Source organism: Montipora capricornis, chromosome 11, assembly GCF_036669925.1.
Source record: "Montipora capricornis isolate CH-2021 chromosome 11, ASM3666992v2, whole genome shotgun sequence".
NCBI lineage: Eukaryota > Metazoa > Cnidaria > Anthozoa > Scleractinia > Acroporidae > Montipora > Montipora capricornis.
Window position 1 is genome coordinate 11,349,075 of NC_090893.1, and position 26,900 is coordinate 11,375,974.

At 39.8% G+C, this 26,900-nt stretch overlaps 1 protein-coding gene across 1 annotated transcript in view; it reads left to right on the plus strand.

Annotated features, from left to right (window-relative positions):
- Positions 1-26,664, plus strand: part of LOC138022949 (phosphatidylinositol 3-kinase regulatory subunit alpha-like) — a 37,357-nt gene extending 10,693 nt beyond the window's left edge. The window contains exons 8-24 of the mRNA XM_068869974.1: positions 747-923; positions 2,707-2,835; positions 4,079-4,181; positions 5,380-5,475; positions 8,028-8,110; positions 9,482-9,590; positions 11,317-11,412; positions 11,692-11,872; positions 12,925-13,065; positions 14,017-14,135; positions 15,362-15,538; positions 17,803-17,862; positions 18,296-18,316; positions 19,972-20,013; positions 21,436-21,486; positions 23,760-23,855; positions 25,541-26,664. Of these exons, the coding sequence (XP_068726075.1) occupies positions 747-923; positions 2,707-2,835; positions 4,079-4,181; positions 5,380-5,475; positions 8,028-8,110; positions 9,482-9,590; positions 11,317-11,412; positions 11,692-11,872; positions 12,925-13,065; positions 14,017-14,135; positions 15,362-15,538; positions 17,803-17,862; positions 18,296-18,316; positions 19,972-20,013; positions 21,436-21,486; positions 23,760-23,855; positions 25,541-25,733 (1,874 nt within the window). The 3' untranslated portion in view covers positions 25,734-26,664. The remainder of the gene's footprint in view (positions 1-746; positions 924-2,706; positions 2,836-4,078; positions 4,182-5,379; positions 5,476-8,027; positions 8,111-9,481; positions 9,591-11,316; positions 11,413-11,691; positions 11,873-12,924; positions 13,066-14,016; positions 14,136-15,361; positions 15,539-17,802; positions 17,863-18,295; positions 18,317-19,971; positions 20,014-21,435; positions 21,487-23,759; positions 23,856-25,540) is intronic.
- The last annotated feature ends 236 nt before the right edge of the window (positions 26,665-26,900 follow it).

Below are 26,900 nucleotides of genomic sequence, written 5' to 3' on the forward strand. Positions count from 1 at the left end.
TAGCAGATCATGCAAGACATAATCAGTGTTGCATATTTGCTCAAACAACTGTACCTAATTTTTTTTCATTATCAATTCAGATATGATCGACTTCCTTGCTGTATACCCAAATTTGAAATCCCTCCTTAAGAATCTGTTGATCCCATCCAAGTATTTTTGTTGATATGCTACACCCCTCTAAACCACAGAGAAACACTGGCATGATAAATGAATGAAATAGATGACTAAGTTGCTCTTTGGTGTGACATGTTATTGGTCATAATTTTTATAGTGTACCCTGTATTCTGTCAGAAAAAGTTATTTGAAAAGTGTATCATTACATGTTAATGTATGTGTAAGTCATTGTTTCTTTTAAGAAACAAAAAAGGTTTTAAAGATACCCTTAAATATTACTCAAGTGAAGCTTTGATCCTCGCAGTTATGAACGCAATTTTTGCAATTGCGTAGAGAAGCATGAAAATTTTAGGACTTCAACGGGGTTTGAACCTGTGACCTTGCTATACCGGTGCGATGCTCCGGCTGGTGAAAAAGAAAACCCTTTTGGGGGCGACAAGGGCTGCACAAATTTTAAAAGTACAACTTTTCTGTCCGCTGCTGTTGCTGATTTGTCCCTTTGCAAGGGCCACAGAGGGACAGATTGTCTCCTGAGACAATAAAGCTGGCTCAAACCCTGATTATTACTATCCTGTAATTTAGTCTATCCTGTAATTCTTAATGTCTTCCTTTTTTTTTATTGGTTTCAACAGTACCAATATTTGGAGCTGAACTGGGAGCTCAGTTTATACCTTCCAACCAACCAGCACCAACCATAGTGATGAAATGTGTCCAAGCAATAGAAAAAGCAGGCTTAAATTTGCTTAATATCCATGGCATTATTCCAGCAGGAAGTGAAAAGAATTCCCTCAGAACTGCCTTAAACCAAAGTAAGATAAAATTATTTTAATGCTTATTGGGTAATCTGCATAGAGCATAGCCCACTACTGCAGATGTGCAGATGTGCAAATGTGGAAGTGCAGGTATTAAAATATAAAAGTGTGTGCAAGTGTTAAAATAGTGTCCAGGCCCAGTGTTATTGTTAATCCCTACTTCAGTGAGCAACAAGCTCAGCCTTCGAACCAGTAACTTTTAAGTTTCGTTTATAGCAAAATGTTTTTTTCTATGTCTGAATTTCTTCATAAGAAAGTTCTCCCATAGGTCGAGTGCTCATTGTTCCCCAAAGAAAAAGAAAAACACTTTTTTACAATGTGCTTGCTGTTACAAAGGCAGAGTAATCAAATTAGAATGCCTTACCTCAAAACAGCTTTTTCTTGGGTCGTTCTCTTCACAAAATTCGAAAAATTTTCGAAAACTTTCTCCCTCGCTTCGATTCTTCACACAATGTGTTCACATTGTTTTGCTGCTGTGATGCTCACCTCCCATTCCAGGGTGCCTCACGCATGAACTGGAAACCCCAAAACTGTTGATACGTGTGTAATGGCTGATTGAGTGATTAGGATGCTGATGCCTGTGGCTCCTGCCTTGTCTGACCACTCACTGACCTGTCACTTCTCACCCTTCTCTTCTTGCTCATTTGTCTTTGGTTGTTCCCACTTCAACTCCTCCTCGCTTTGTAAAATATCAAGTTAGTGCTATACTTTCCTCCTTCCAGGGGGAATTCTTAGCATGCTTATTCTCATTTGCATTGTTACTGTCTGTACCTGGCTTTAAAGTGGTACTATTATCAAAAAATCATTTCCTTTTTTTCTTCAGATTTTGAAAACGTGTTCGCTTAACACCTAACTGGCAAAATTTTGAGCTTTGAGTTTTATCCAAAGGCTGTTTATTTTGAGTGTAAGTTTTGGATTTCATGGTCCGCCATTACTCACGTTCAAAACTGGCCGATTGGACCTCAGAGGGTTGGATCTAGAGAAAATGACATCATTTACTCACTAGCTTAAAATTTCAGCGTGTAAACGCAGTTTATTATTATGCAAAACACGGGTTGAAAGGTCTGAAAGCCCGAAACTCCCGTGCTGCATATTAATTAGGCCACGTACACACGCATTGCATTCTTAAACTAGTGCGTGTGTGACGTCATTTTCTCCTCGACCCAGCTCTCTTAAGATTTTAAAGAAAATTCCATCTAAAATAAACAGGTGTCTTTTTAAAATCAGAACTTAAAACTTGGGTGAGTTAGTGTTTAGTTAACATAGTTTTGAAATCCAAAGGAAAAACAAAATTTTTTTTTGGTCGTAGTACCACTTTAAGATTTAAATGCCGATAATTTTTGTATAAATGGGTCTTCACTTCCTTTACTAAGCATTTCCAGTTCCATTTATTCTGTGCTGCCTTGTCAAACCCATTTCTTGAATAACTCTCATAAACCGTTGTTATCTTGGGAGAATTTAACTAAAAATAAACAACCATTTTGCTATTAGGTGTAGAAAGTTCCAAGGCCACTGTTAGTAGGAAACTGAATCAGATGTCTTCTGAGCAAGGCTGCAGATGATGACATAGAGCAAAGGATATTCTTGGCTCTCTTGTGTTTCAGTTACTCTAAACGTGTACTCATGGTTAATTAAAAATCAGTGTTATTAATGATAGCATTAGTATCTCAGCCTTTGCTGAGATTTGGTACTTAAGGTGTACCACTTGAAAGTTGTCTAAAGTATGTTTTGTGAAAAGTACAGTGTAAAGAGTTTAATTTTTTTGTTTTACAACTTGTAGATGCCAAGGGTGTAAACATGGATGATGAGGAATGGAAAAATCCTCACTGTGCCTCTGCAGTTCTAAAGATGTATTTAAATGAGCTTCCTACTTGTGTGTTTACCGAGCAAAAATATCCTTCTTTTATAGGTGAGACAAAATGCTGATTGACTTCTTTTGACTGGAAATCAAACATATACTTATTGATATTTTGGTGACTGGTTTGTCATGGGAAGTCTTAACCCTCTTGCCCCCATAGGGGCCCCCATGGGGGCCCCCATTGATGAGTGAAATTGTCTGGCATTAGACAGAGTAAAGTCTAAAAGTGGCACTACAGAGAGTGAAAAGCTGTGGAGGTTCACCACAGGAGGGGTTGTTGCCCATGGTGTCTCTTGTTAGGGGGTTTTCTGGAAAGTGTTGTCTTTCTTTGACGGTGGCTGTGTTAGATCTGAAAATAGAGGGGGGGAATTGTGCTGTGGCAGGGAATAACATGGCTTTTTAGGGCGCATTCGATTGACCGTATTCCGGAATAAGAATATGTGGAGTGATGATTAACACGGTATCATTGGCACGTTTCGAAGCAGCAAGGATAATAAAAATGTTTAAAATAGCATTTTACCAGGTGTTTGACAATATTAATGTGAATCTCCGTAAAAACGAAGGATTTCTAACTTATATTCCATGTATTCCTATTCCGGAATGCAGTCAATCGAACGCGCCCTTAATCAATTATTAGTGTCCTTGTTGGTCATTCAGAAAAGTTCTTGACCAAAGATGAAATTAAATAACCAAGTAGTTCATGCACCTCGCTGGAAAACTTTCCACGTATGGAAACTTTTCAACACACAAGACTATGATAAATTGTTTACAACAACTTAATTAGAGCGGTTTTCAATTGAGTGTCGAAAGTAATTAGATAATTACTTTGGTTTATGATTACTTCGCTCAGTGATTGGTTCAAAGTTCTCGCGCCATTTTTTCAACCAATCAGAAGTGAAACCAAAACCCATCGTGGCTCACGCGTGCACATATTCCCGTGCTTTGTGTTGGCTACGTGTAATAGCCCATTTCCGAGTTCACGTCTGCCTCCTCTTCAAAGCGAGTCTAAGTGCGAAGTTTTTGTGGTGTTAATTAGTTCTACTTTAGATATGAATGGAAACTAATTTTCATAAGAAAAACTTCGCACTTAGACTCGCTTTGAAGAGGAGGAAGATATGAACTCGGAAATGGCCTATTCCTTCGAGTTTTGATTGGTTTGCCGGATTGTCTCAGTCCTTTTTGATTGGCCAATGTAATTACTTTGGTTTTGGTTTTACGACACTCAATTGAAACTCACTCTAAATAGCTTTGTGTGATATGTTTGTAAACTCATGCTTCTTGTATTTTTTTTAAGGTGCAAGTAAAGGTTCCATTAGTGAAAACATCCCAGAATTGGTTGAAAGCTTACCAGCGGAAAACAAGTCTCTCCTTACGTACCTCTTAGAGCATCTTTACAAGTAAGCATACCTGCATGCACTGTACATGTGAAAATAATAATATTATTGTTAAATCACGACACTTGGTTGGGATTCTGTTGTTTGGATGTAGTGCAGGGAAGCCTTGTAGGAAAGGGGCTAGGTTTACAACATAAATCTGGTGGAGTACCCACACTTTCAGCTGTAGATCATGTTCTGGTCATTCCCCAGTGTAACTCCTTCGTTGACTTACACTGTATTAACGACACAGACTAGCTCGTTATCCTCTGTTCAGTAGAGATTCTAACTATATTATAGCCAGCTGATGGTGAGTGGTCCACTAAGCTGAGCTGTATAATGTCCAGTAGGAGTTGCAATGACTTTTTGAGCAGCCATGGTGCATCCTACTGTAAATACCCTCTGTAGGAAGTTACAGTTCCCCCGTGGGGAGGGGACTCCCATGTAAAAAGGACAGGGGTACTTGTCGGACCTTTTAGGGCTTAGAAAAGCGGTTTTGGTACCTCTTAGGGTGTTTAGCCTCAAAAGGTCCATAGCTGGAGCTTTGGTGGAACCTTTTAGGGTATAGAGCCGAAAAATTATGACAGGAGACATTTGACAACGAACTAATTTTTAATTATGTCTAATTAAAACCCATAATTTGGTACCTCTTGGGTGTACCTTTTACCTGTTTCAATAACTGGGAAAGAATTCTGTTGATACTGCCTCGTGAAATTTTGGTCAAGTCTCTTAAAGTGTTATAAACAAATTTGAATTTGGGAAATGTGGAAAGACCTCACCAGTTGTGTTATTTGGAAAATACAGTGAAATTTGTTTACAGACCACATTGCTTGTGTCAAGAAATGCCACATTTTGGTCATTTCGGACCTAAGACAATTTTAGTCTGAGAAGTACTCATATTAATGAACGAAATGATATATTAAATGAATCATATACTGAACCGTGGATATCAAGTAAATCTATGATCAGGCTTCAATACATAATTACTAAAATTGCGTCCATAACGTTTATAGCTTTACTTGATTTCATATCAGCACTTCAGTACATGATTCATTTCATATATCATTTCATTCATTGATTCATTCCTCACGGGAAAATTAGAACCCACAAATGACCAGCTCCCAACGTCAGTGGCTTCATAGCTCAGTTGGTTAGAGCGATGCACTGGTATCGCACGTCACAGGTTCAAACCCCGTTGAAGTCCTAATTTTTTTTTTTTTAGGGTCTGCAGGAATGTTGACTGGAATGATATGTCTGCTCATAAAGTAGCAGCTTTGTTTGCACCTCTGTTGCTGAGGCCAAATCGCCGGTATGCCATGTAAGTTTCAAACCTCTAGTTCAGCATGTTTACTACTTCAGCTGAATCAGTTCAAAAGTGAGTGTGTGGTCATAACGAAAGGTAATGGTAAAAAACAATGATGGTGTGAGATTTAAAAGAAATAATGCAGTTGGTGGGAATGACATAATCTTTTTGGGTCGCAACTTTCGGCCTTATCACATCCAAAGCAAAAGGCTGCCAGCAGCGTCTGTATATATGCTGATGTCCGGTCTCACCTATAGATCGATTACTTGTAGAGGGCATTTTAAATATGTAAATAGGAAATTTATTATCTTTATCGTTATCTGAATTCACTTCAGCTAAGTGTATAGTTTTTGTCATTGTGCTTCCTTTGAAAACGACTTAATAATTTTCTTACTCAATTAGAAATGGAAAAGATTCCTTATCATGTTACTTGGTAGGAAATAAGGAATTACTCCAAAGTGTTTACCGGTAGTTTATTAGCTTCGCCTTGTAGCCAGGGCTACCGCTATTGCTAGTGCATGTTTACTGTGGATTAGACAACAGCACCAAGAAATCCACTTCTTACTCTTTGTAAGTAGTGTTTTCTGTTAATGAATATAAGTTGCGATCCTTTGGTTTATTGTCCAAATCCGGGGAGAAGCAGTGAGATTCCAGCCGTTGTTAGAAGAACTGTAAAACTAAGTGACTTGGATAGAAGGACACACCTAAAAATATCAACAAATTACCAGATGAATGCAGAAATGGGTTTATTAACTGGGTTGATAAATTGACCACCTTAAAGTGCCCTTGTGATAAAAAAAAATCACTTCCTTTTTTGTACAGATTTTGAAAGTGTGTTTGCTTAACACCTGACTGGCAAAATTTTGAGGTTTGGTTTTTATCCAAATGCCGTTTACTTTGAGTGTAAGTTTTTTTAGATTTCACGGTCCGCCATTACTCACGTTCAAAACTGACCGATTGGACCTCTGACAAAGTTTTAACGTTCGACATGTCAGCTTTCAAATTTCATTGCAGTGGTTGATGTACCATACACTGTACATCAACCCAAGTGATTGTCACGAAATTATTTTTTCACCAGTTTGTAGATAGTTTTAGCCAGTCGTCTAGTTCGTTAGTACAAGTGTTAACTACCTTGTATGATTCCCTAGTGTATTATGTATTATCTGATTATAGGACTTCTTTTAAGTGTTGTAATGTAGTAATGAAGAAAAAAAAAAGAATAAATTAGCTTAACTATATATAGATGTGAAAAGTCTTGGGCGTCGGTTGGTTGTTGAAGTGGCGCAAGGTTGTCTACGTGTAGGAGAGCAAGGAGTTGGAGAACGAAAGCCTGAGGGCAAAAGTGAAAAGAAGTGGGAACACTGCTAAGAGCCAGTAGCGGGAGCTGCCGGAAAGAATCAATGGCAAAACCCCATTGCCAGTGGCGGCGAGTGAAGAAGGTCCTTCAAAGAATTAAAGAAGCTTGAGATAAGGAAGAAGAAGAGAAAAATCGAAGAAAGTGACGCGGGTGCAGTGAAGTGTGAATGGTGAAATTGATTTCCAGAAGAGAAGGTTGCGCCGAGGTGGGAAAGAACTTGTCGTGGATTTTGCTGCTGATTTGGCAAAGGACTGAACTATTTGACTGTAAATGTTAGAGTAAAGAAATTAGTACTTACATTTAGTATTACCGCTTACGTTTTGTAAAGGAATAGATAATTATTTAAGTAAAGTTAGTTTTATATACCGTAATTAGACTGTAATAATAAGCAAGTTTAGGATTTTTTATTTTTCCGTAATATTAGGATCAACTGTTTTCTCTTTTTTCTCTCTCTTAAATTAAAATCGTTAGTTCATACTTGTTTTAGAAGTTTCATGCTTGTGCGTTGCGCCATTGTGGGAAGGGGCGTGTGTGTTATATTGTCATTTTTCAGATCCAGTCCAGGGACTGGATCTGCTTATCTTACTAATAAAAAGGTACATATGTATTTGCAAAATTAACGAGAAAAATCTTAATAATTTACAATTTATAAATAAGATAAAAATGCAATGAAAAATTGAGAATTTAACTTAAGGTAGTCAAGCACAAATATTGTTAACAAACCTCCTTGTGTGTTATTCTTTTTCGTGTTCTGTTGAAATTATTGAATTGGTATTTAATTTAGTTATAATTAATCAAATAAATAACTAGTATTGTAAGTACCGTAAGTAATGTATGTAATTAGCCGTATGTGATATATTGTATTGTTATGAGTGTAAGTAAGTAGTATTGTAAGTAATGTATTGTACTGTATTGTTCAGTATTGTAAAATCTATTGTCATTAAAAAAATACAAATAAAAATAAAATAGAAAAAATAAGAAAGGGTAGTTCCTACCCTCGATCTTGTAATTCTCATGAAAAAAAAAATAGTCATTTTTCGTTTTTGGTGCGAGCCTACCTTCACAGTGATAGACCCATTTCTGTGTTTCTCTTTCCCACCGACGCAGCTACACAGTTTCTGTAGAAACTTAACCCCTTTTAACAGTTGAAGAGTTTAATTTGGTTTTGAACATTTGAAGATTTTGCTGATGTGTTTTATTTTTCAAACAGGAAGCTGGTTTCAAACCATGAACTAGCAGTTAATATTATAGAGCATCTTATGCTTAACGGAGATTGGACAAAAAGACCTCCAGGTAATACATTGTGACATTGGCTGTATCTAAGCAGCATAATGTCAAATGGAAAGATTTTTCGTACTATTATAGCTAGAGATTGAATTATTTTTCTTTGCAGCTCGCGTGAAAAGCAAAAAGGATTTTTCTGTGGTGATAATCCCTTGTTCGAATCACTCTCACCAAAAGTGACTACTTCCTCAAAAATTTGAAAGGCTTGAAAAATAAGAATGCCGGCTGGGTTTATGTCAACGTACTAGAGTTTTCAAATGATTGTCGAAAATAATTACGTGATTGCAATTGCTGTACTTAGTGATTGATTTAAAGTTTTTCAACCAATGAAAAGTAAAACCATAACCAATCGCGACTTGCACGGGCGATTTTTTCCCGCGCTTTGAGCAAGTTACACCCAAATGCTACGAATTTGGATTGGTTAATTGTGCTGTTTGCACCTGCTGTGATTGGTCGAATTAATTACTTTAGAATTTGTTTTACGACGCTCAATTTAAAACCGTTCAAAGTCCACCTTGGTGATCACTAAGTCGAATTGGTGAAAGTAAGTCGTTTAAACCAGCAAGGAAAGATAAATGATTGATTTTTTTTTCATTGTAGCTCTTTAAGTTAAAGTCCACCTAAATATAAATCTCCCCATCCAAAGCAAACGTATGTCACCAGTGTTAGCCAGATTTTTGTGTCGGGCAAACCACGTAAACTTGGCAAACAAAAATTTGGTTATCAGCGGAGTTGATAATGTAGATTGGCCACCGTACAGAGATTCTAAAAGCTGACGTTTTGAGCGTTAGCCCGTCGTCAGAGCGAATCCTTAGGAGACCACCGAGACAAAGGGCTAACGCTCGAAACGTCAGCTTTTAGAATCTCTGTACGGTGGCCAATTAACATTATCAACTCCGTTGATAAACCAAATTTTCGTATACTACTTCCCCACCGACGTAGCACCACAGTTTCTTTAGAAACTACCCTCTTCATAAACTTGGCAAAACTGGCAGTAATTTGGACCCACGACCGTGATGTGAGAGGCATGGGTCTAGTCTCGATTTTTTTGTCACAAACTGCTCTGCATTCCTGTTTTCAAAGAAATTTTGCATTGCAAAGCAGCTTGTTACGTCAAATCAAGAATAGACCCAAGCTTCTTACATCACGGTCATGCATCCAAATTACTGCTAGTTTGGTTTTTTTAACTTTGCGCTTCTTTCCCGGCAGATAAAAAGCGAAATTTTGGGGTAAGAATGGTAAAATATGTTTGCTTTTGGTGGGGAGATTAATGTAGAAGACGAAGAATATTTGAGTTAAGGTGCACTTTAAAGAACAAAGGGTCTTGGGTCAATCCCTGAATGTTCTTGTTCTACCATCTGAAAAATTTTTGCCTGGCAGTACCCCCAAGGTCAAGGAAGCAGAGGCAGTCTGATATCGTGGTAGAAACACCCGTTGAACACATGGAGAAGCTGGAAGATTGTCCCTGGTATTGGGGACAGATAAATAAGTAAGTTATTCGCTTCTGTGCATAATTGATGAGGCATGGCAGATATATACTTGAATAGGCTAGTTTCGAATTGTGCGGCAACAAGAGAACAGAGTTAGGGGTTTCAATAACTTTTGCAGTAGATGACTGAGGTAATCAATGTATGCGGCGGTCAATCTTATCTTTTACAAGGGTTTGAGTGTGAAACAAGGCAGAGTAGCCGGCGGTGAGAGACAAATTTCTGACAAACAGATGGCGGTATACCGCCGGTAATCGGCTTGTAATGAAACCTCTGAGAGTCGAGTTTCAGGAGAACTATTTGCATTTTCCTTTGTTTTGAACAACACAAAATGCTAATGATTCCCCTGAACCTCGACTCTGTTCTTTTATTGGTGAACAATTCGAAACTAGCCTATCGGAAAGTAACGAACCTTTAAGTTGAGGACTGTGCAAGGGAAGCACATTTTAAGGGAACGTCCACTAAGCAACGTTACGAAACCCGGCGGCTGTTTAGAAAGCGTGCTGTGGAGTTGAATTCAAGATCCCAAAAGAGTTAAGGTTAGTCCAGATGGTTGTGAGCCTTTTATATGAAACCGAAAGATCAGCGCCAATCTCGTTCCCAGGGTCTCTTGTGAGGTTGATTCTGCGCATTCAAATCTAGCACTATAACCACTTGGTTTCTTTGATTTTTGCTGTTTTGATTATCCGCGAAGAGTTTTTGAGCCATGACTTTAATATGGCATAGAAGCCGAAGGTGAAGCTCTTATCATTTTATCGAAAGGCGCGCTATACACGAGGAGAATCAAAATTCTTGCTGTTCTTTGAAAACGGATTGTTATACCTATGAACTATCAATGGTCATTATCGTCCGTTACCAAATAATTTTGGACTTTCTGACTAACTTAAAAGTTATGTGTTTCTTGATGGTGACACGAGCATTTAGAGTGCACTTGCCTAACCGAGAAGCTGAACTATAATCTTTCGATTACTATCTTGTTGCTGGGATGTGTTCTGACTGATTGCAGGAGCTAGGCCAACATTTATAGGTATCCATCCCCGCCAAAATTCAGACTTGTTGTTCTTAAACCCAAACCTTGGATAGACTTTCATATACCGGACCAAAATGGCGGAAGACAAAAGAACCATTGTTTTTCTGATTAGGCCTTGTTGGTTAAGTATTGGTTGTGTTCGCTTTGTTCTTTTGTTTATTCAATTTGTCAATTCAAACATACAATTGGTCAATTCAAACGTTTAGTTAGTCAATTCAAACATTCAATTCGGCAACTGAAACATTCAATTAGTCATTTAGGGACCTTAGTGTAGTGCATTTTAATACCCAGAGTATGGTCTCTTCCTTCAACGGGTTTCAAGTCCTCGTCTCGCAGCTTCCGATGGATATTATCACAATTAGTGAAACCTGGCTGCGGAATAACTCACCCCTTCTTGATTATGTTACCCTGCCTGGTCTCCATCATGTGAGTGCACAAGTACCTTGATTCTTTATGACTAAAGGAATACGCTCGAAACGTTAGACAACGTTAATCCGGTGGACAGTTAACTGTTATCAAATCTTTTAAAATTTGCGTGCTTCACTTAGCCACCGGGGCAGCACGTCGGTTTGTTTAGACATTAATCCACGCGCACGATGGCCCATCGCAGCTGGTAACTGGGCTCAAACTTGGACCTTATTCACTACACGATAATAGAAACATGGACCAAGGCTTCGTTTTGCTTTGTTCTAACGCAGAGAGACAGTCAGTGACAGACTAAAAGATCAACCGGATGGGACATTTATCGTTCGGGACTCTCGTGGATTCCCTGGGGAGTACACATTAACACTAAGGTAAGCCATGGACATCCAGCTAGTGGGTTCTATAGAAATTTAAAATGAGAATTGTGGAGGCACTGGCAGGTTCCTCAATGTGAGCCCTAGCGATATCTTCGTCTCATAGGAATCTTATAATACTTTCTTCTTTAGTTTAGAAGGAATGGAAATTTAACAACGTTTCACCCTCGAAAAGCCAGAGTTGGGAAATTGCGAGTGCTGTATTTTCTGAGTTTTCTTTTTGTATGTTTTCAATCCATGAAAAAGCTAAGTCATTTTTAATTCTCTAAATTTTAGGAAAGGAGGTTTGAACAAACTAATTCGTATCCTGCACAAGGATGGTTTGTATGGGTTTTCGGAGCCTCTGACATTCATGTCTGTTGTCAGCCTTATAAACCACTACAAAACCAGGTCACTGTCATCGTACAATCCTAAATTGGATGTGAAATTGGAAACGCCTTTACAAAAATATGATCAGGTACGTATATTTCGAATCACAGCTGTTCTGTCGTTTACATTGGACTGTGTAAATGAGATGTCAACTTCAAACCCAACCGCAACACACTTGGCTCTCTCTCGCTCTCTCTCCCTCTCTCTGAACTTCCCAGGAGTATAGTAGTTGGGGCGCGGTTTTCCACGTACCGAGCCGTTGTGCAGTTGTTAAACGCTAGTTGCTGCCGCCCACGTGTTCACGATTTCTGATTGTTTCATTTGATGATCTTTTTTTTTTTCGCTGATGTGATTGCCATGTGACTCCCAGTCAGTGAGGCCAAGTGTCACCGTCAAAATCATATTATGCTTCATTGACTCCCAGCCTAAGAGAGTTTTAGGGCTTATGAAGGAAGCGATGGGAGTAGACAATAGATTCCCAACTAGTGAAGGGTAGACCAGCTGGCTATCTAAAACCGCAGCCGACGAATTTAACCAGGGACTATCCCAAGCAACTATGACAAGTGAGTAGAGCGGTATATGAACACCTAAACACTGGAACTCCGGCGCAAAGAGCATTTATAATCTTGTCAACCTTTTTTTACCCCCCTCGTATACGGTCCACCTGGGGTTCACACAGCCCTCGATTTCCCGCATTGAAGTCTGGTGCTTTGTAAACTGTCAAAAAACGAACTATATTCTCGGTTTTCACATGACGTCACGACCGCCATGTTGGTGCCCAAAACAAAGAAAAGGTGGCCATGTTGGTGCCCCGACCAAATCCTCCGGGAATTTAACTCTATTATTATGCAAACGATTCCTTTTGTTTTCGTTGAAAAACATGGCTGTTGATCACGTGATTGAAAACCAGCAATTGACGCACTGTTATTACGAAGAACTGAACCAAAACTCCTTTAAATGTAATTTCTAGCTCGTTCAAAAGATATTCGTGGTTGCTGAAAAACGGACGTGCCAAACGTGACAATGTGTACAAAGTTGGAAATTTTATCTCTCGTGTTGATGCTGGGTCTCGTATTACTTTTGTCTGAGCTGTGTACGAGACTTCCGTTGCTTTATTTAAAAACTACTGATTGTTTTTAGGAGGACGATGAAGTAGGAGGTAACTATGGCGAGGGCCAGGAACTCATCTATTTAGAAAGACTTGAAGCAGTTCACAAGGTGTACATGCAGAAATCGGACGAATACGAAGAAATTCACAACAACTATGTCCAGTGTGAACAGGTCAGTTTACCTTCCTTTTATTTCATTACGAAATTTGTATTTGTTTGTTGCCGCCTCTCTAACAATTCCAATGATCTTAAACAATGATGTGGTCTTCAAAGGTCTTCCCAGCTGCTCGTTTTTCAAAAAATCCTGGAACCCTTTCGGGCTTGAACGCGACGTCACAGTAATGCTGTGACTCGTTCTTGTAGTGACGCAGATGTATTTTAGATGTCATGACTCGGAGGTCCTCGGTGAAGTACCCGACTAAAGTCGATCCTAAGACCTTCCGGTAGTCTTGGTAACTTAATAAGGTAAAAAAGGGAAAAGGTGCATGGCTGTGTTTCAAAACTAGTTACACCTTTGCTTTTGAGATTCATAAGGAATTATGGCTCTTGGAATAGACCCAGAAACTAAAACCCGGAAAGATTCGAAACATTCGACCACAAAAGCTCCGCTCCCGTAACCCTGCAAGCAGGCTTTTTACGTAAAAAAATGACACGCAGTCGAAATATAGACACCTATATTTCGACCGCGCGCCATTTTTAAATTTTCGGCCGGTTAGGATTATCGAACAGTGTCCGGACGGACAACCGAACTGGTGCAGAAGTAAACGAATCATTGAGCAAAACTTCAAAGACCTCATAACAGTTCGCTGTCGACTTTCCATCCACCAAAATAGCAGGCAAGTAACAGAATTCTTAATAGCAAAAACAGTTTGAGTTTTGCCAGAAACCCATAAGGGTTGAAACGTGTAACGGCCCCTTGTGTGCTGGGAAACAAGCTTCTGAATATTCAATTTGCTAAGTACCATATTTGGAACAACAAGAGCGAGGGGTTTCCAAATATGGTACTTAGCACTGAAACATTCAACCAATCAGTTCGCACTGAATATTCGGAAGCTGTGAACGCGCGTTACACGTTTCAACTCTTATGGGTTTCTGGTTTTGCTTGATCCCCCTCTTTATCCAGGAAATCGCGGATTACCATGAAGAACTTGATGCTCATAAAGAAATTATAAAAATGATTAATGAGCAGATGACGCTGCATGAAAAAACTCAAAAAGAAGCTCCACCACAACATCGATCAATGTGAGTATTCCCATGACATATGCAATTGTCATGTTTGATCCTTACTGGCCATATTGACCGTATTCATAAATGGTGGCCAAAAACAACTTTGTGCTAATCATCCTCACTAGCCTCACTTTGGAGCAAAGATTCTTTTGAATTTGTTCGTGCTAACGAGGCTAGTGAGGATGATTAGCATAAAGACAAAATAATACTTACTTAGCCCCCATTTATGTGATGTGTAATTCGCCCGCCCCTGCGACAGACAAATAGACCCTTTGCATGTATGGCGCCTAAATTTGAATAGCAATACTTTGTACATCCTTAGCCTCGTACTTATGTTTCTAGACAAAGGATTTTTCACATGAATGTGAGGCTTAGGATGTACATTGCCATTTATGCAAAGGGGCTATGGACAACAGAAATATTCAATTCTGCCAAAGGCCTAGGCAGAATTCCACCTCGTAATATCGAGTTCTAATACATACATACATACATATTTAACAATCCTAGAAGTCGTGAAACCAAACAGGATAAGTACCTCAGTGGCTAGAGTATCCGACCGGTGACTGACTTCTCGAAATTTTTTTCTGTTTTTAATGGGTTGTTGTCACGTTTGTGAATAAAGTTGATCAGCATTGACTTTTTCCGAATTACTTCATTTTTGTATCACTTCAACAGAATTCTAGTGAGCTTTTCCTGTTTGTGTTTTTGTGATTGTTGTCGCCTTTCGAGCTCCGATTTGAAGGATTTTCCTAACATCTTTTCTTAATTTATTTCTTATTAAAGTTGATAATATTTTGACATCAACAATTAGTACATACCACATAAGTGAATAGTGCTTTTTGCCCATTTCAATTGGCTACCTCGAAGGTGAATAGTTCGTCTAGACAAGCAAACAGAAGATGTATAAAAGTTACTGATCCTTCAATCAAATTACGCTCATGTAGACAACAATGTCTGCAGCAAGTTCGTATTCTTGTGGCTATTCAAGTTTAATATTAAAACTGATTTTGCCGTTGCTGTGGTTTACTTTTTGATTTTCGTAATGGGTTGAAAAATTCTCGCGCCACTGATACTACGCAAACCCAAATCATTTTCCTCCACCTAACAACGCTTGTGTGTACTTGGTTCCAAGTGCTAATTGGTAGAATTAATTATTTGCTTGGAGCTTGTGCAGTGTAATTTTGTTTTGGTTTGAGAATACCCGATTGCAACTTATGCAGTGATTCAATTTGTGGTTATAGACTTCGCCAGAACTTCGAGTTGCTTAAGCACAAGAAGCAAGAAGCCCACGGCATCTTGATGACGCTTGAAAGAGAAGTTGCTAACAAGATGGAAGAAACGCGTACTTTGAATATACAAATGAACAACATGAAACCGGAAATTATGAAGCTACAGCGCAGCAAACAACAATATTACCTGTACGTAGGGCTTGGCATCTGGAACTTGCTTCTTTTGACGTGGTTATCTTAACGCGAGTTGTTTGCCGCGAGTGATGATCCCATTTATTTTCAGCCTTCTTGTACCCCTCCCCCTCCCCTTCCAAGACTAGGGAGCTTAAGCTCGCGCGTTTTTGAGACGCAGACGGCAACCGGAAGAGACCAATTCTCGTCTCCCATATTTTTATACTAATCATCTCTAATGGACAAAAGAAACTTGACAATGAAATGTGGTTGTGTGAAGACAAGTAAAAGGGGAAAACAGGTCAGTTCCGGGCGCCGTTCGCGTCACAACAACGCGCGTGCTTAAGTTCCCTACTGTCTACCCGGGGGAGGGAGTTCAGTGTTACAGCCACACGTTGGACGAAGGCTAATTTATTTCTTGCGTTGTTGGCCTTAATGACGCTGGTTTGCAATCTTATCAGTACAGGAAATCGCATTTCGTGATTTATGGGCGCACTCGCCTACGGCTCGTGCAATTTGAGAACTTTCAAAACATCACGAGCAAGTTCATACGATTTTTGATTTATTGTATTCTCAACAAAATCGCTCCATCGCTTTGTTTCCATAGCAACTTCCGTATTGCACTCTAGAACCTATTTATGCATTCGTCGTTGACCAACCAGAAACGCGATATTTTGTTGAGTATATATAATTTACGTCATAGAAAGTGGAGCGTACAGGGTTGTATTCACGATTTCGTTGGTGTGAAAACCCGAACGAGCGACGACTTTGTGATATAAAGAGGGAGCTTACGAAACGAGGACGACGACGGCTACGAGGACTTCATTTAAAAATACGAGTTCGCGTTATTCATATCGCTACGAAACTATTTCATGTCGTTTCGCGTTAAAAATGTGTAGTAGCTGTCGAGGAATTAAACTGGTATGAGTGGGTTGGAAGCGTAGAGAGAGAACTGAAAATTCATCGTCATGTGCTAACGTCCTCCACAGAACCTTGAATTTGGTCATTTCACGTCGTCATTTAGGAGATGACGGCAAAGAAATGTACCAAAACGTAAAACGCACGTGCAGAGCGTGCAGAGCCATTGTTTTTGCTCACTAAACCTATTGTTTTGTAGCGTCGTCGTTGCCGTCGGCGTCGTCTTTCGTAAGCTCCCTAATAACGAGTGAATATAACGCCGTACAGAGCTCTTTCTATGAAGTGAGCTGTTTATGACACGTAAGACAAGAATTTTTATTGAAATAAATAGTTTTCTTAACGCAAGGAGGAGGAGAAAAAAAGGCAAGGAGAGGCGAGAGAGGCCCCGCTAAAAAAAGAGATCAAATCTGAAAAGCAATTTGAATGTAAAAGATGCGCGATTCTGATTGGCTCGGAAAGGCCTTTACGCTATCGTTGATCTGTTATACTTCCACTCATGAAACAGCTGTTCGCCATTCTGATTGGCTGTATAGGCTTTTTTCACATGTGAAAATAAAGCGTATAGATTTTACATATGAGCTTTATGGAATAAAATTCTCGTGTTACGTGTACTAAATAATAAGACAGGTTACAGACAAGGGGCTGAGCAGACAGGAAGTGTAACGTGTTACCAGAAGTCTGTAACACAGAAGTGTCGATCTTTCTCATTTGGCCTTGTAATGTTTAAAAAACCAGGATCAGTGTTTTATCTGGTTTAAAAACACGAGGCGTAAGCGAGTGTTTTTAGACCCGATAAAACACGTGCTGCGAGTTTTTTGGACGGCTTCAAAAACATTCCACAAAAATCGTGTCCTCCTAGACTCAGAACAATGGTTCAAATTGTAAGAGGAGAATATTAGCATACAAGAAAAACAAGCTATGCCTTATTAGTATTCTTTATATAAAGAATACTAACGAGAAACGTTTTATCAGGATAGAAAACTCATGCGGGTGAAGTTTTATCGGTTTGTTGATAGGCTATTAGACTCATGAATTATTAGTGAATTCTTGAACTAAATTTAGAATACAGGTCCCGCCAAATAAATGGCCAATCATTGCCCCTAATGACCGCAACTCTCCTGATTGGCCCGTAACCGAGTAGCCGCATGAGGAATCCCCGTGCTAAATGCAAAATCATGCGCGGAACGCAGTGCCGTTACGTTTTGTTCCCGAAAAAAATGTAGCCGTAGCCTTTCTTAACCTAGATAATACCATAAACTGATGGACCTCATTCCATCGCAGATCGAAACTTCTGGGCTACGAACTTTGGTGTTACCAAATTACCTCTTTGTCAGAAATAACAGAATACCCCATTTTTGTTGTAGAGTCCTTACGACAGAAAAAGGAATGGAAATAGACAAGATCAAGGAAAGAATCGGGGAGGAGTAAGTGTTATTTATCAAGACTTTCGTCAAATGTAGAGAAACCAATGTGTCACTACCACGACACCACTGATTACTGCAAAGTAACCTAAACGAATATTTTGTTCAAGCTTGTAATTTTTATTCAGGCTTCTGCGCAATTTCTAACGTTTCTTCATTAAATGTGATGATCATTCGCCCAGAAATTGAGTCATATCCGCGCAGGTTCATTTCATTTAATTAAGGTACAGTGCCCATGGAGAGTCAAAAATAGGTCGTTTACGCAGGTCAGTTGCACGTTTAGTAGCGCGTCATACATCGTTACCCAGCACCTGTTTGTGGGCATTGTTACAGATAAACGTTAAGAGTGGGCTTAACCTTCCGAACCCATTTGTAATATCTTTCCTCGTGACATTCCTTGATTTTATTTTCCACTATTTTTTCCTTATACTTTCAGGGGATCCAGACTTCTTTCCGGGTGAGTCTTCACGGAACGATTTGGTGAATTTTCTTTTTTCGCCGTAGCGTACTAACACAGATCTGTTTCTCTTATATATTTAGCGCGAAACTATTATTTTTTGCGGCAATCTGTGTATAGGCCGGTTTACACGGTACGATGTATCGGCCCGACGGCGTCGGAGCGTAAATCGTGCGTGTATTTTGACAACCGATGAACGACCGATTGATGGGAATGAAAATCCGTCCGATCAAAATAAATCTGTCGCACTGCAACAGATTTTTTGAAATCGGGCCGACACTTCAGAAGAAACCGCCATGTCAATCAAAGAGTTTGCGAGTGGGTAACGCGCACAAATACTTAAAAAATTAAAGCGTTCAAAATTGCGGATACTCAAAGGACAACGGGAAGATCTTACACGTTTTACACAATTTACACGGTACGATTTATCGGGCCTACAAAACCGGCCAACAAATCGTACCGTGTAAACCGGCCTTAACGACAATGTGAAATCACCAAATTTGAGGTTTCGACGACCACGTGAACATACAAATATGAATCTTTGCCTTGAAACCGCTGGTACCTTTTAGTTTTAGGATAGTTCACCCACACTGCACAACGTCAGGAACCCATCAGAAGGAGCATTCCGCCGAATCGACTTCTTGATCGGGCGTTTTTGACAGACCTTGTTACTTTTTGGAAACGTCTTTCCCGGCAACGAGATTCCCGCGGGACTGACAGGAGCCCGATGACCAATCACCAGATTCCAGATTCCACCAGACCAATCTCTGTACTTGTGTGGGCCCATTTCCATTAGTAGGGCTAACGCTCACATGGTTCATATGGGGTAGAAAACTAGCATTTCACATTACACTCTAATCAGTTAAGTCTCACCAGAAACTAACTTGACGCCATAGCGTCACCGAACCGGAACTGCCTTTGTTGTTTTTTTTTTTGCGGAAAAGGTAGTCTGAAAATATATCGGTGTGTAAAAATTCCGTGACATAGGCTTTCTATTGGAGTTCCTCGCTCCTACTCGTGGGCTCCTGGCTACGTGCATAAAGGAGATAGAATTGTCGTGAAGACGTGCGATGGTGCAAAGTTGTGTTTTTAAGTAACAATTTCCTCGATCCACCCCGCCGTCGTAGATGTTATTATGATGAAATGATATATGAAATGGATCATATATGAACTCCGGATATGAAATCAAGTGAAGCTATGATCCTCGCAGTAATGAAAGCAATTTTTGCAATTGCGTAGAGAGGATCATAGCTTCACTTGATTTGATATCCGCAGTTCATATATGATCCATTTCATATATCATTTAATCATTGATTCATTCCTCACGGGAACATTAGAACCCACGTCAGTGGCTTCATAGCTCAGTTGGTTAGAGCGTCGCACCGGTATCGCGAGGTCACGGGTTCAAACCCCGTTGAAGTCCTGAATTTTACAGGCTTCTCTACGCAATTGCAAAAATTGCCTTTATAACTGCGAGGATCATAGGTTCCCTAGATGTTATTATGTTTGAGTCCCTATTGACGACGACAAATATCTTATTTATAAAATTATGTGACAGATGAATGTGTCATTCATTCCTGACACTCCGTACTGCGATTCTCATCCTCAACTGCATGTCATTCAATTCTTTGAAACTGAACGTCTTTTTCCCCCAGTGTTCCCAATGGAATCGAAGAAGAGGATGGGATTTACGACAGGTAAAAAGCTCTTAATATTTAACTTTTTTAGTGGGGTTGTTCGAAACGTGGCCTGTGCAAAACGACAGGTTAGGTTAAGTCAAAGATAATTACAATATAAGGCTTCTTATTTTTATAGTGAACACTTGACATTGTAAATCCCAAACGGGTCGGGCAATCCTCCTGTATTGTTTCGGGCTTCTGAACTGAATCTGTGACATTGTAGGTTTGTCGAAATAACAGGTACCAGTTCAAGTTCAAAAGTTCGATAACACTATCCACCGGATAAATCACTATCCATTGGATAGTGCAATTGGTTTCGCTATGGCTTATCCACTGGACAGTGATTTATGCGGCGGATAGTGATATCCATCGTTTAAACAGCTGGGGCCAAAACTGTATTGGGATTTACAAGGGTCTGCATGTGGGACCTGAATTATGTGCCCGGATTCTGTTGGCTGTAAATCGTAGCTTATCTGAATAAATTTTTCAAGTCGTAACAGTTGTAAGCTGGTAAATCGTTTTTCTCAGGTTCGTGCCTCGAACAACTCACCCTTCAAACGATACAATTAATAGAACGGTTACCACAGAGGACGCAACAGCAGCAAACTAATAGCGTCATAAAATTCAAAATTTCAGCGCCTTGAGAGAAGAACTGAAAGAGGCGATTACGAAGGGTTAGTTGCTTGGCAACAAGTGAAATGACAACTGAAAAATCAGAGTCCAAGGCGGAATCATTCTTGTCCCCTTTTGATCAGCGCCAAGAACAGGGACTCGGGCCACTTCCAAGGCAGGAAGTCCGCAAATCACGGAGTTCTGGCTCGTCTGCGCACGCTCAGAAATTTGAAACAACAGTGATTGTCAACTGTTACAAAAATGGACCTTCACCATGACTGGGCATAAATAGCCCATTTCCGAGTTGCTGCATGCCTCAGTTCCAAAGCGAGTCCTGGTGCACAACCATTCAAACGGAAATCAGTTGCGTATTCTTATGCAAATCAAACTCATTTCCCTTACAATAGTTGAGCACCAAGACTCACTTCGAAACCGAGACTAACAGCAACTCGGAAATGGCCCATTGGAAGTGGCCAGAGTCCCTGTTCTTGGTGCTGACCAAAAGAAAAGCGGACTCTGGGGACGAGAATGAGGCGGAATGAATTTATTCTTCTCAAATGCATAAAATCCTTTTTACTTTTAAAATAAGCCAGTATTTGAAGCTAGTTTAAAGGGATTTGCCGTGGGAGTGGAGGTTCCCTTAACTTGATACACACGTTCATGTACTGTGGTGCTGCAGTTCAGCTGCGCAGCGAACAGACAGGAAAGGTCCCCTGCACAATTTGCTGATTCAACTATATATTTCATATTGTAAAGGTGTTATTTAAGAGTGCTTCGTTTTGTTGGTACCCGAAGGTCCGTAATTATTTTCCGTTGTTGCTCCTTCAGCCCTGATGTGGATCTCTCTGAATCGAGATGGTTACGTGGGAAACTGACCAGGTAATAACTCGTAACAGCCTTTCTTTTTTTTTCTCCTATTCAGGTCACAACTAGCCTGTGAACGCAGACGTATTTCCGGTAGTCGTTTCTCTGCCGGAAATACGTCCACGGTCGCAGGCTGGGTCAAAACAATAGTTGTGGAAATAGTGGAGGCGATTGCGTTATCACAGATTTTAAAGAAAGCGCTGGATTAAAAAAGAAAGAAAAGAAGATAAAACAACTCGCTATTGCACAACTGAAAACTGGACAAAATTCATTTAAGTTGATTTAAAAACACGAAGCAAGAAGTGTAGGGGAATTTTTTGCCTCATTAGCATAAGCCATCGTTTGCCAATCTATCACCCAAAAAAATCATTACTGAATATTGAAAGTCCATTGTATAGTGAGCTATCTCTGAAACTTTAAGCGCAATTTACCAGATAATCTTTGAGTAATGACGTTTTGAAAATTCGAAATTTTACAAAGAAGGTATGGGTAGCGCTTTTTGTCACCCAATAATTTATCGGTGTTTGATGGGTGATAACTCGCTTGTTATCAAAGCAGAAAAGTTTAAAATTGGAAATTTGACTAAGTTTAACAAGTTCTTTTACCTTTTGAAGTCAATTTGTGCATAGCATGATGCTTTCTGTCAGCAAACTCGTATGTCAATATGCCATTTCCTAGTTCATGTCTGCCTCCTCTTCAAAGCGAGTCCAAGTGCGAAGTTTTTGTTATGAAAACTGTTTTCATTCATAGAGCAGTTTTCAAATGAGTGTCGTAAAACCAAAACCAAAGTAATTACTTTGGCCAATCAAAAAGGATGGAGACAATCCAGTAAACCAATCAAAAGTCGAAGTAATTACACGTAGCCGACACAAAGCGCGGGAAAATGTGCACGCGCGAGCCACGATTGGTTTTGTAAACTAGAACTAATTACCATCACAAAGACTTCGCACGTAGACTCGCTTTGAAGAGGAGGCAGACATGACCTCGAAAATGGCCTATTAGCCAATACCAAAAATACCATAATATTCTTTGTTTGTCCCTCCAAAATAGACCGTATTCGTATTGTCAGTATTAGACTGGAACTAGCTTGCAATGGACGCTAATGCGGGGGAATCTTTTCAAATGCAAATACTTTTTAACATATTCCCCCGCATTAGTCTCCATTGCAAGCTAGTTCCAGTCCAATATTGAGAATACGAATATGGTCTATTGTGCATTAGCATTGTTTCCAGTTTCTCTTGGGACAAATTTAAGTCCCAAGAGAAATAAAAACCATGCTTCATTCAAAATTTTGGAGGGACAAACAAAGACTATTACGGTATTTTTGATATTGGCTGATGAGAAAAAATGTAAACAATAACGTCAGCAAAGATTCGCCTATTATTTGGTAGAAATTATTTGTTTATCGCGCGTCCCTACCCCCGTCGGGGGTGAAGGATCATGTTATGTATGCACGCGCGTTCAGGTCTTTTGTCTTTCTTTTTTAGCGTGTTGTTTTGGCGTGTAATCTCATGATTGCATTTAATTATATCAACAATTGTTGGACCTGTTAAACTGGATATTATCATTTTCCCTTGTTTTTTTGCGAGTCAAGTGGTACGAGGCAAGTATTGGTATTTTAAGGGTACCGGTGGCTCAGCGACAGTGGTGATTGGGAGACCTTATATTGTTGTTACATACAAGACCCTTTTAGCAGATTTAAGTCTCAAACTGTCCCTGTCATATGCTGAGTTACCACCAATCAAAAAAAAAGCATGCAATAAATCTATTTGTTATATAGCTGAATTTTTTTCCAACAGCACGCGCTCTCATTGGTTTCTTTGAGGTCACATGACATCTAACAATGAAAATGCTTCCCACCAAAAGTCTGAGCGGGCAACAGTGCAAAATCTCTGACGTCAGAGGGTAACAGTGCACTGTTACCCGCGAATGTTGACCGACGACCGCCGTTGCTGTTGCCGTTTCGCGTTGCACATTGAGATTCTCGGGAAACAAAATGAACTGTTTCCCGCGGGACCAGTCATTAAGTGTTAAGTGTTTATGGCAGTTGCAATGTCAACTGCATTTGACTTGAAAGAAATGTTTATTTGAAGTGCGACCGGTTTATAGACGAAAGAGGATCGTGCGAGGATCTCTTCACTCTTGCATTTGACCTCTTGGTATGAATGGAATTGTCATAAGGAAGGATAAAAATCAAGGCAATGCCTGCATTGGGCTTCTTGGTGTTTCTGGTTAAACTTTACGGGATATAACAGAAATCCTATTCATCCTGCCTTGTTTTTCAACAGAGAGGAGGTTAGAGATCTCTTACAGGACAAAGTTGATGGTACTTTCGTGATCAGAGAAAGTGCAAATCGGAACGGCGAGTATACTCTCGCTCTCAAGTAAGTCAAACTCATTTTTTACCACAATTGCTTGTAATCTCGCAATCTGATTGGCTAATTTTCCGCTGTCGATGAGAGTCTAGACAACGCTGTACGCGTCATGCTCGCGTCAATTTGTCACGCAATGTAACAGCCAATCAGGAACGCCCATTTTGGGAAATAAACCAATCATATTGCGGAGAAAGTTATAGACAACGCTTGCTCTGCCACAACATTTTGACCACTGTCATGACGAATATCGTTGTCGATAAGAGTACAGACAACGCTGAACCACTTTCGATTTGTTAAGTTTCGTTATTCTCAGTCTTAAAGTACCCGGCCCGTAAGCTCAAAATATTTTAGTCCCCAAAAATCAAGTTTCTGCACCATTCAGCATATATTGTGCCTTGACGTGTTGCAATTTCGTTTCTAGCGGGCTGCACATCTCTCTTTGTGTAAACAAAATTAGCAGTCGTTTTTCCAACGTCAAAAGCTGTTTTTATTGAAAACAGTTTGTGATGTCAACTTGGGGACAAACCCATGCTACTCACCAGCTCCTTCGTGGAACACAAGAGAAATAGTTTTGTTGAGTATTACTTTTAAGAGTGAGATTTTGAAGTCAGCACTTCAAAAAAATGTGCTTGTTATTGTTGAAATTCTCCAAGCAAAGAAAAACATTTGAGTTTAGGTCAGATATGTCCAGGTTTGACCCTAATTAGACGCACGCGGATAAGCGTCACGAAGTGTCCCCTTGCTCTTCTCGCCAACTTCAACATCACTTGTGTCTCAGAATACAGACAATTTATGTCACAAAGTGTCCCCCAAATGCTGCTCTTTAAGTAAGGATAAACATCTGCATAAACCCAAAGCTAAATATAACGCTAAGCTTTACCCTTACCTTATTGTTGAAAATAGGTAGCAAATGCTTAGACTTAGAGGGACACTTTGTGTTTGATGTCAAAATTGGGCGTGCATCTAATTAGGATCAAACCTGGACATAAGGTTTAGGTGCACTTTAAGTAAACAAGACTGCACGGGCAGCTCTCCATCTGATGGCGTCCTCCAGGACTTCACTCAGCCAAGAGTTGAGAAGAGTAGAGGAAAGAGCAATTTCGCACGGACAGTCGAAGGTTGATCAACAATACCTAAAATTCTCTCTGACAAAAGTAAAGCTTAAGAATGCTAATAATTTTGCCATCAGAAAGTTAACGCAATCGATGTCAAGCGAATGTTGCACGCGACAATTTGCGGTAACTATTTTAGCAGAAGGATGTCGCACCCAGGCATTTTGCGCGGCGCCAAAATTTTGCGCAACGTCGGATTGCTTCAAGTCTTTATCGCAAGTCTACCGGTGTCATATTACCCTCAAAGTTGTCTTACCCCTAACACGCGCAAATAGAGCGGTTTTCAAATGAGTGTCGTAAAACCAAAACCAAAGTAATTACTTTGGCCAATCAAAAAGGACGGAGACAAATCCAGTAAACCAATCAAAACTCGAAGTAATTACACGTAGCCGACACAAAGCGCGGGAAAATGTGCACGCGGGAGCCACAATTGGTTTTCGTTTCACTTCTGATTGGTTGGAAAAGTGGCGCGAAAACTTTGAACCAATCACTGAGTGAAGTAATGCAAAACCAAAGTAATTCACTAATTACTTTCGACACTCAATTGAAAACCACTCTAAAGTGACTTTGTATGTTTTCTAGGCACAAAAACTGTGTAAAACACATCGTTATAGAAAGAGGAGCAAACGGATGCTATGGGCTTGCAGAACATCATACCCCTCACCGGACATTACGTGATCTCGTGGTCTGCTACCATAGAACCTCTCTTCAGGTTCACAATCCTCTTCTAGACACCACTCTCAGATTTCCCTTGGGGGATGCGACCAATTCCTAAGGTAGGGGAGAGAGAGAGGTGTGGCAAATATCGAGCAGTCATATATTCTTCTCAGTGTTGGATGTGGCAATTACCAGACGGATGTCTTGGAAGAGGAACTTTGGTCTCGCGACGTTCAGTGGGAGCTAGGAAGAATCTTATGCTAGATGACTAGCGAACGTGTAAAAATTGTTGTTGTCCCAGCTCTGCCAGTTTTTTTTCTTCATTTCTTGGGTTCGAGTTCGAACGTTGACACGCTGTTTTTGTTTCTTTTGTTGTCATTGCAAACCTTGTAAACGTTACAGCGCTAATGTGTTGTGTTTTGTTGTTCCTGTCTGTTGTTCACAGTACGATCATTTGTTCGGTTTACGTTGTAAACAAAACAAGAAACCCTAAACGTTGTGTTGTCTTAAAGCTTAGTCGAAAGACTGCAAATCTGAACATGAGTCGTATAGCTGTGCCCAACTACTTCCAACATTTCTTGCAGTACTTTTTTTCTGAACAAGTTATGCGCATTGATACATTCGTCTAGTTGTTGTCAGTCAGTGTTGTGAAGTCATCACGTACTTCCCAATTGATGAATATTAGAACGCTTTCATTTGAGTTCAGTTTTGTAATTGCTTTGGGTTAGCCGTATTTTGATTTCTCATTGGCCAAAAATCCTCCAAACTAGTACCTACCTATTGGTCTGACGCGTAAGTTTGTCGGGCAGTTTTAGGCCAGACAACTTGTTTTTAAAGAATTCAAGTGAAAAACGAACATTGTAAAGGTTTCAAGTTAGCAACAGGCTCTTGAAATGTAACAAAGCTTTATAGTGACAAAGTAATTTTATGACAAATTAGATTCTTTTTCTTTTCTACTGAAGTTTTTTCTCGACGTTTTCTTTCTTGTTGAATCAAGTAAAAAGGTTAAATATTAGGAATGGAATTAATAAATTATGTTAATTTTTCGATACTTTTGCAGTAATTATAATAATGAACATAATTGGCCATTTCCGAGTTCATGTCTGCCTCCTCTTCAAAGCGAGTCCAAGTGCGAAGTTTTTCTTCTGAAAATTAGTTTTCATTCATAGAGCGGTTTTCAATTGAGTGTCGAATTACTTTGGTTTTGCATTACTTCACTCAGTAATTGGTTCAAAGTTCTCGTGCCACTTTTTCAACCAATCAGAAGTGAAACTAAAACCAATCG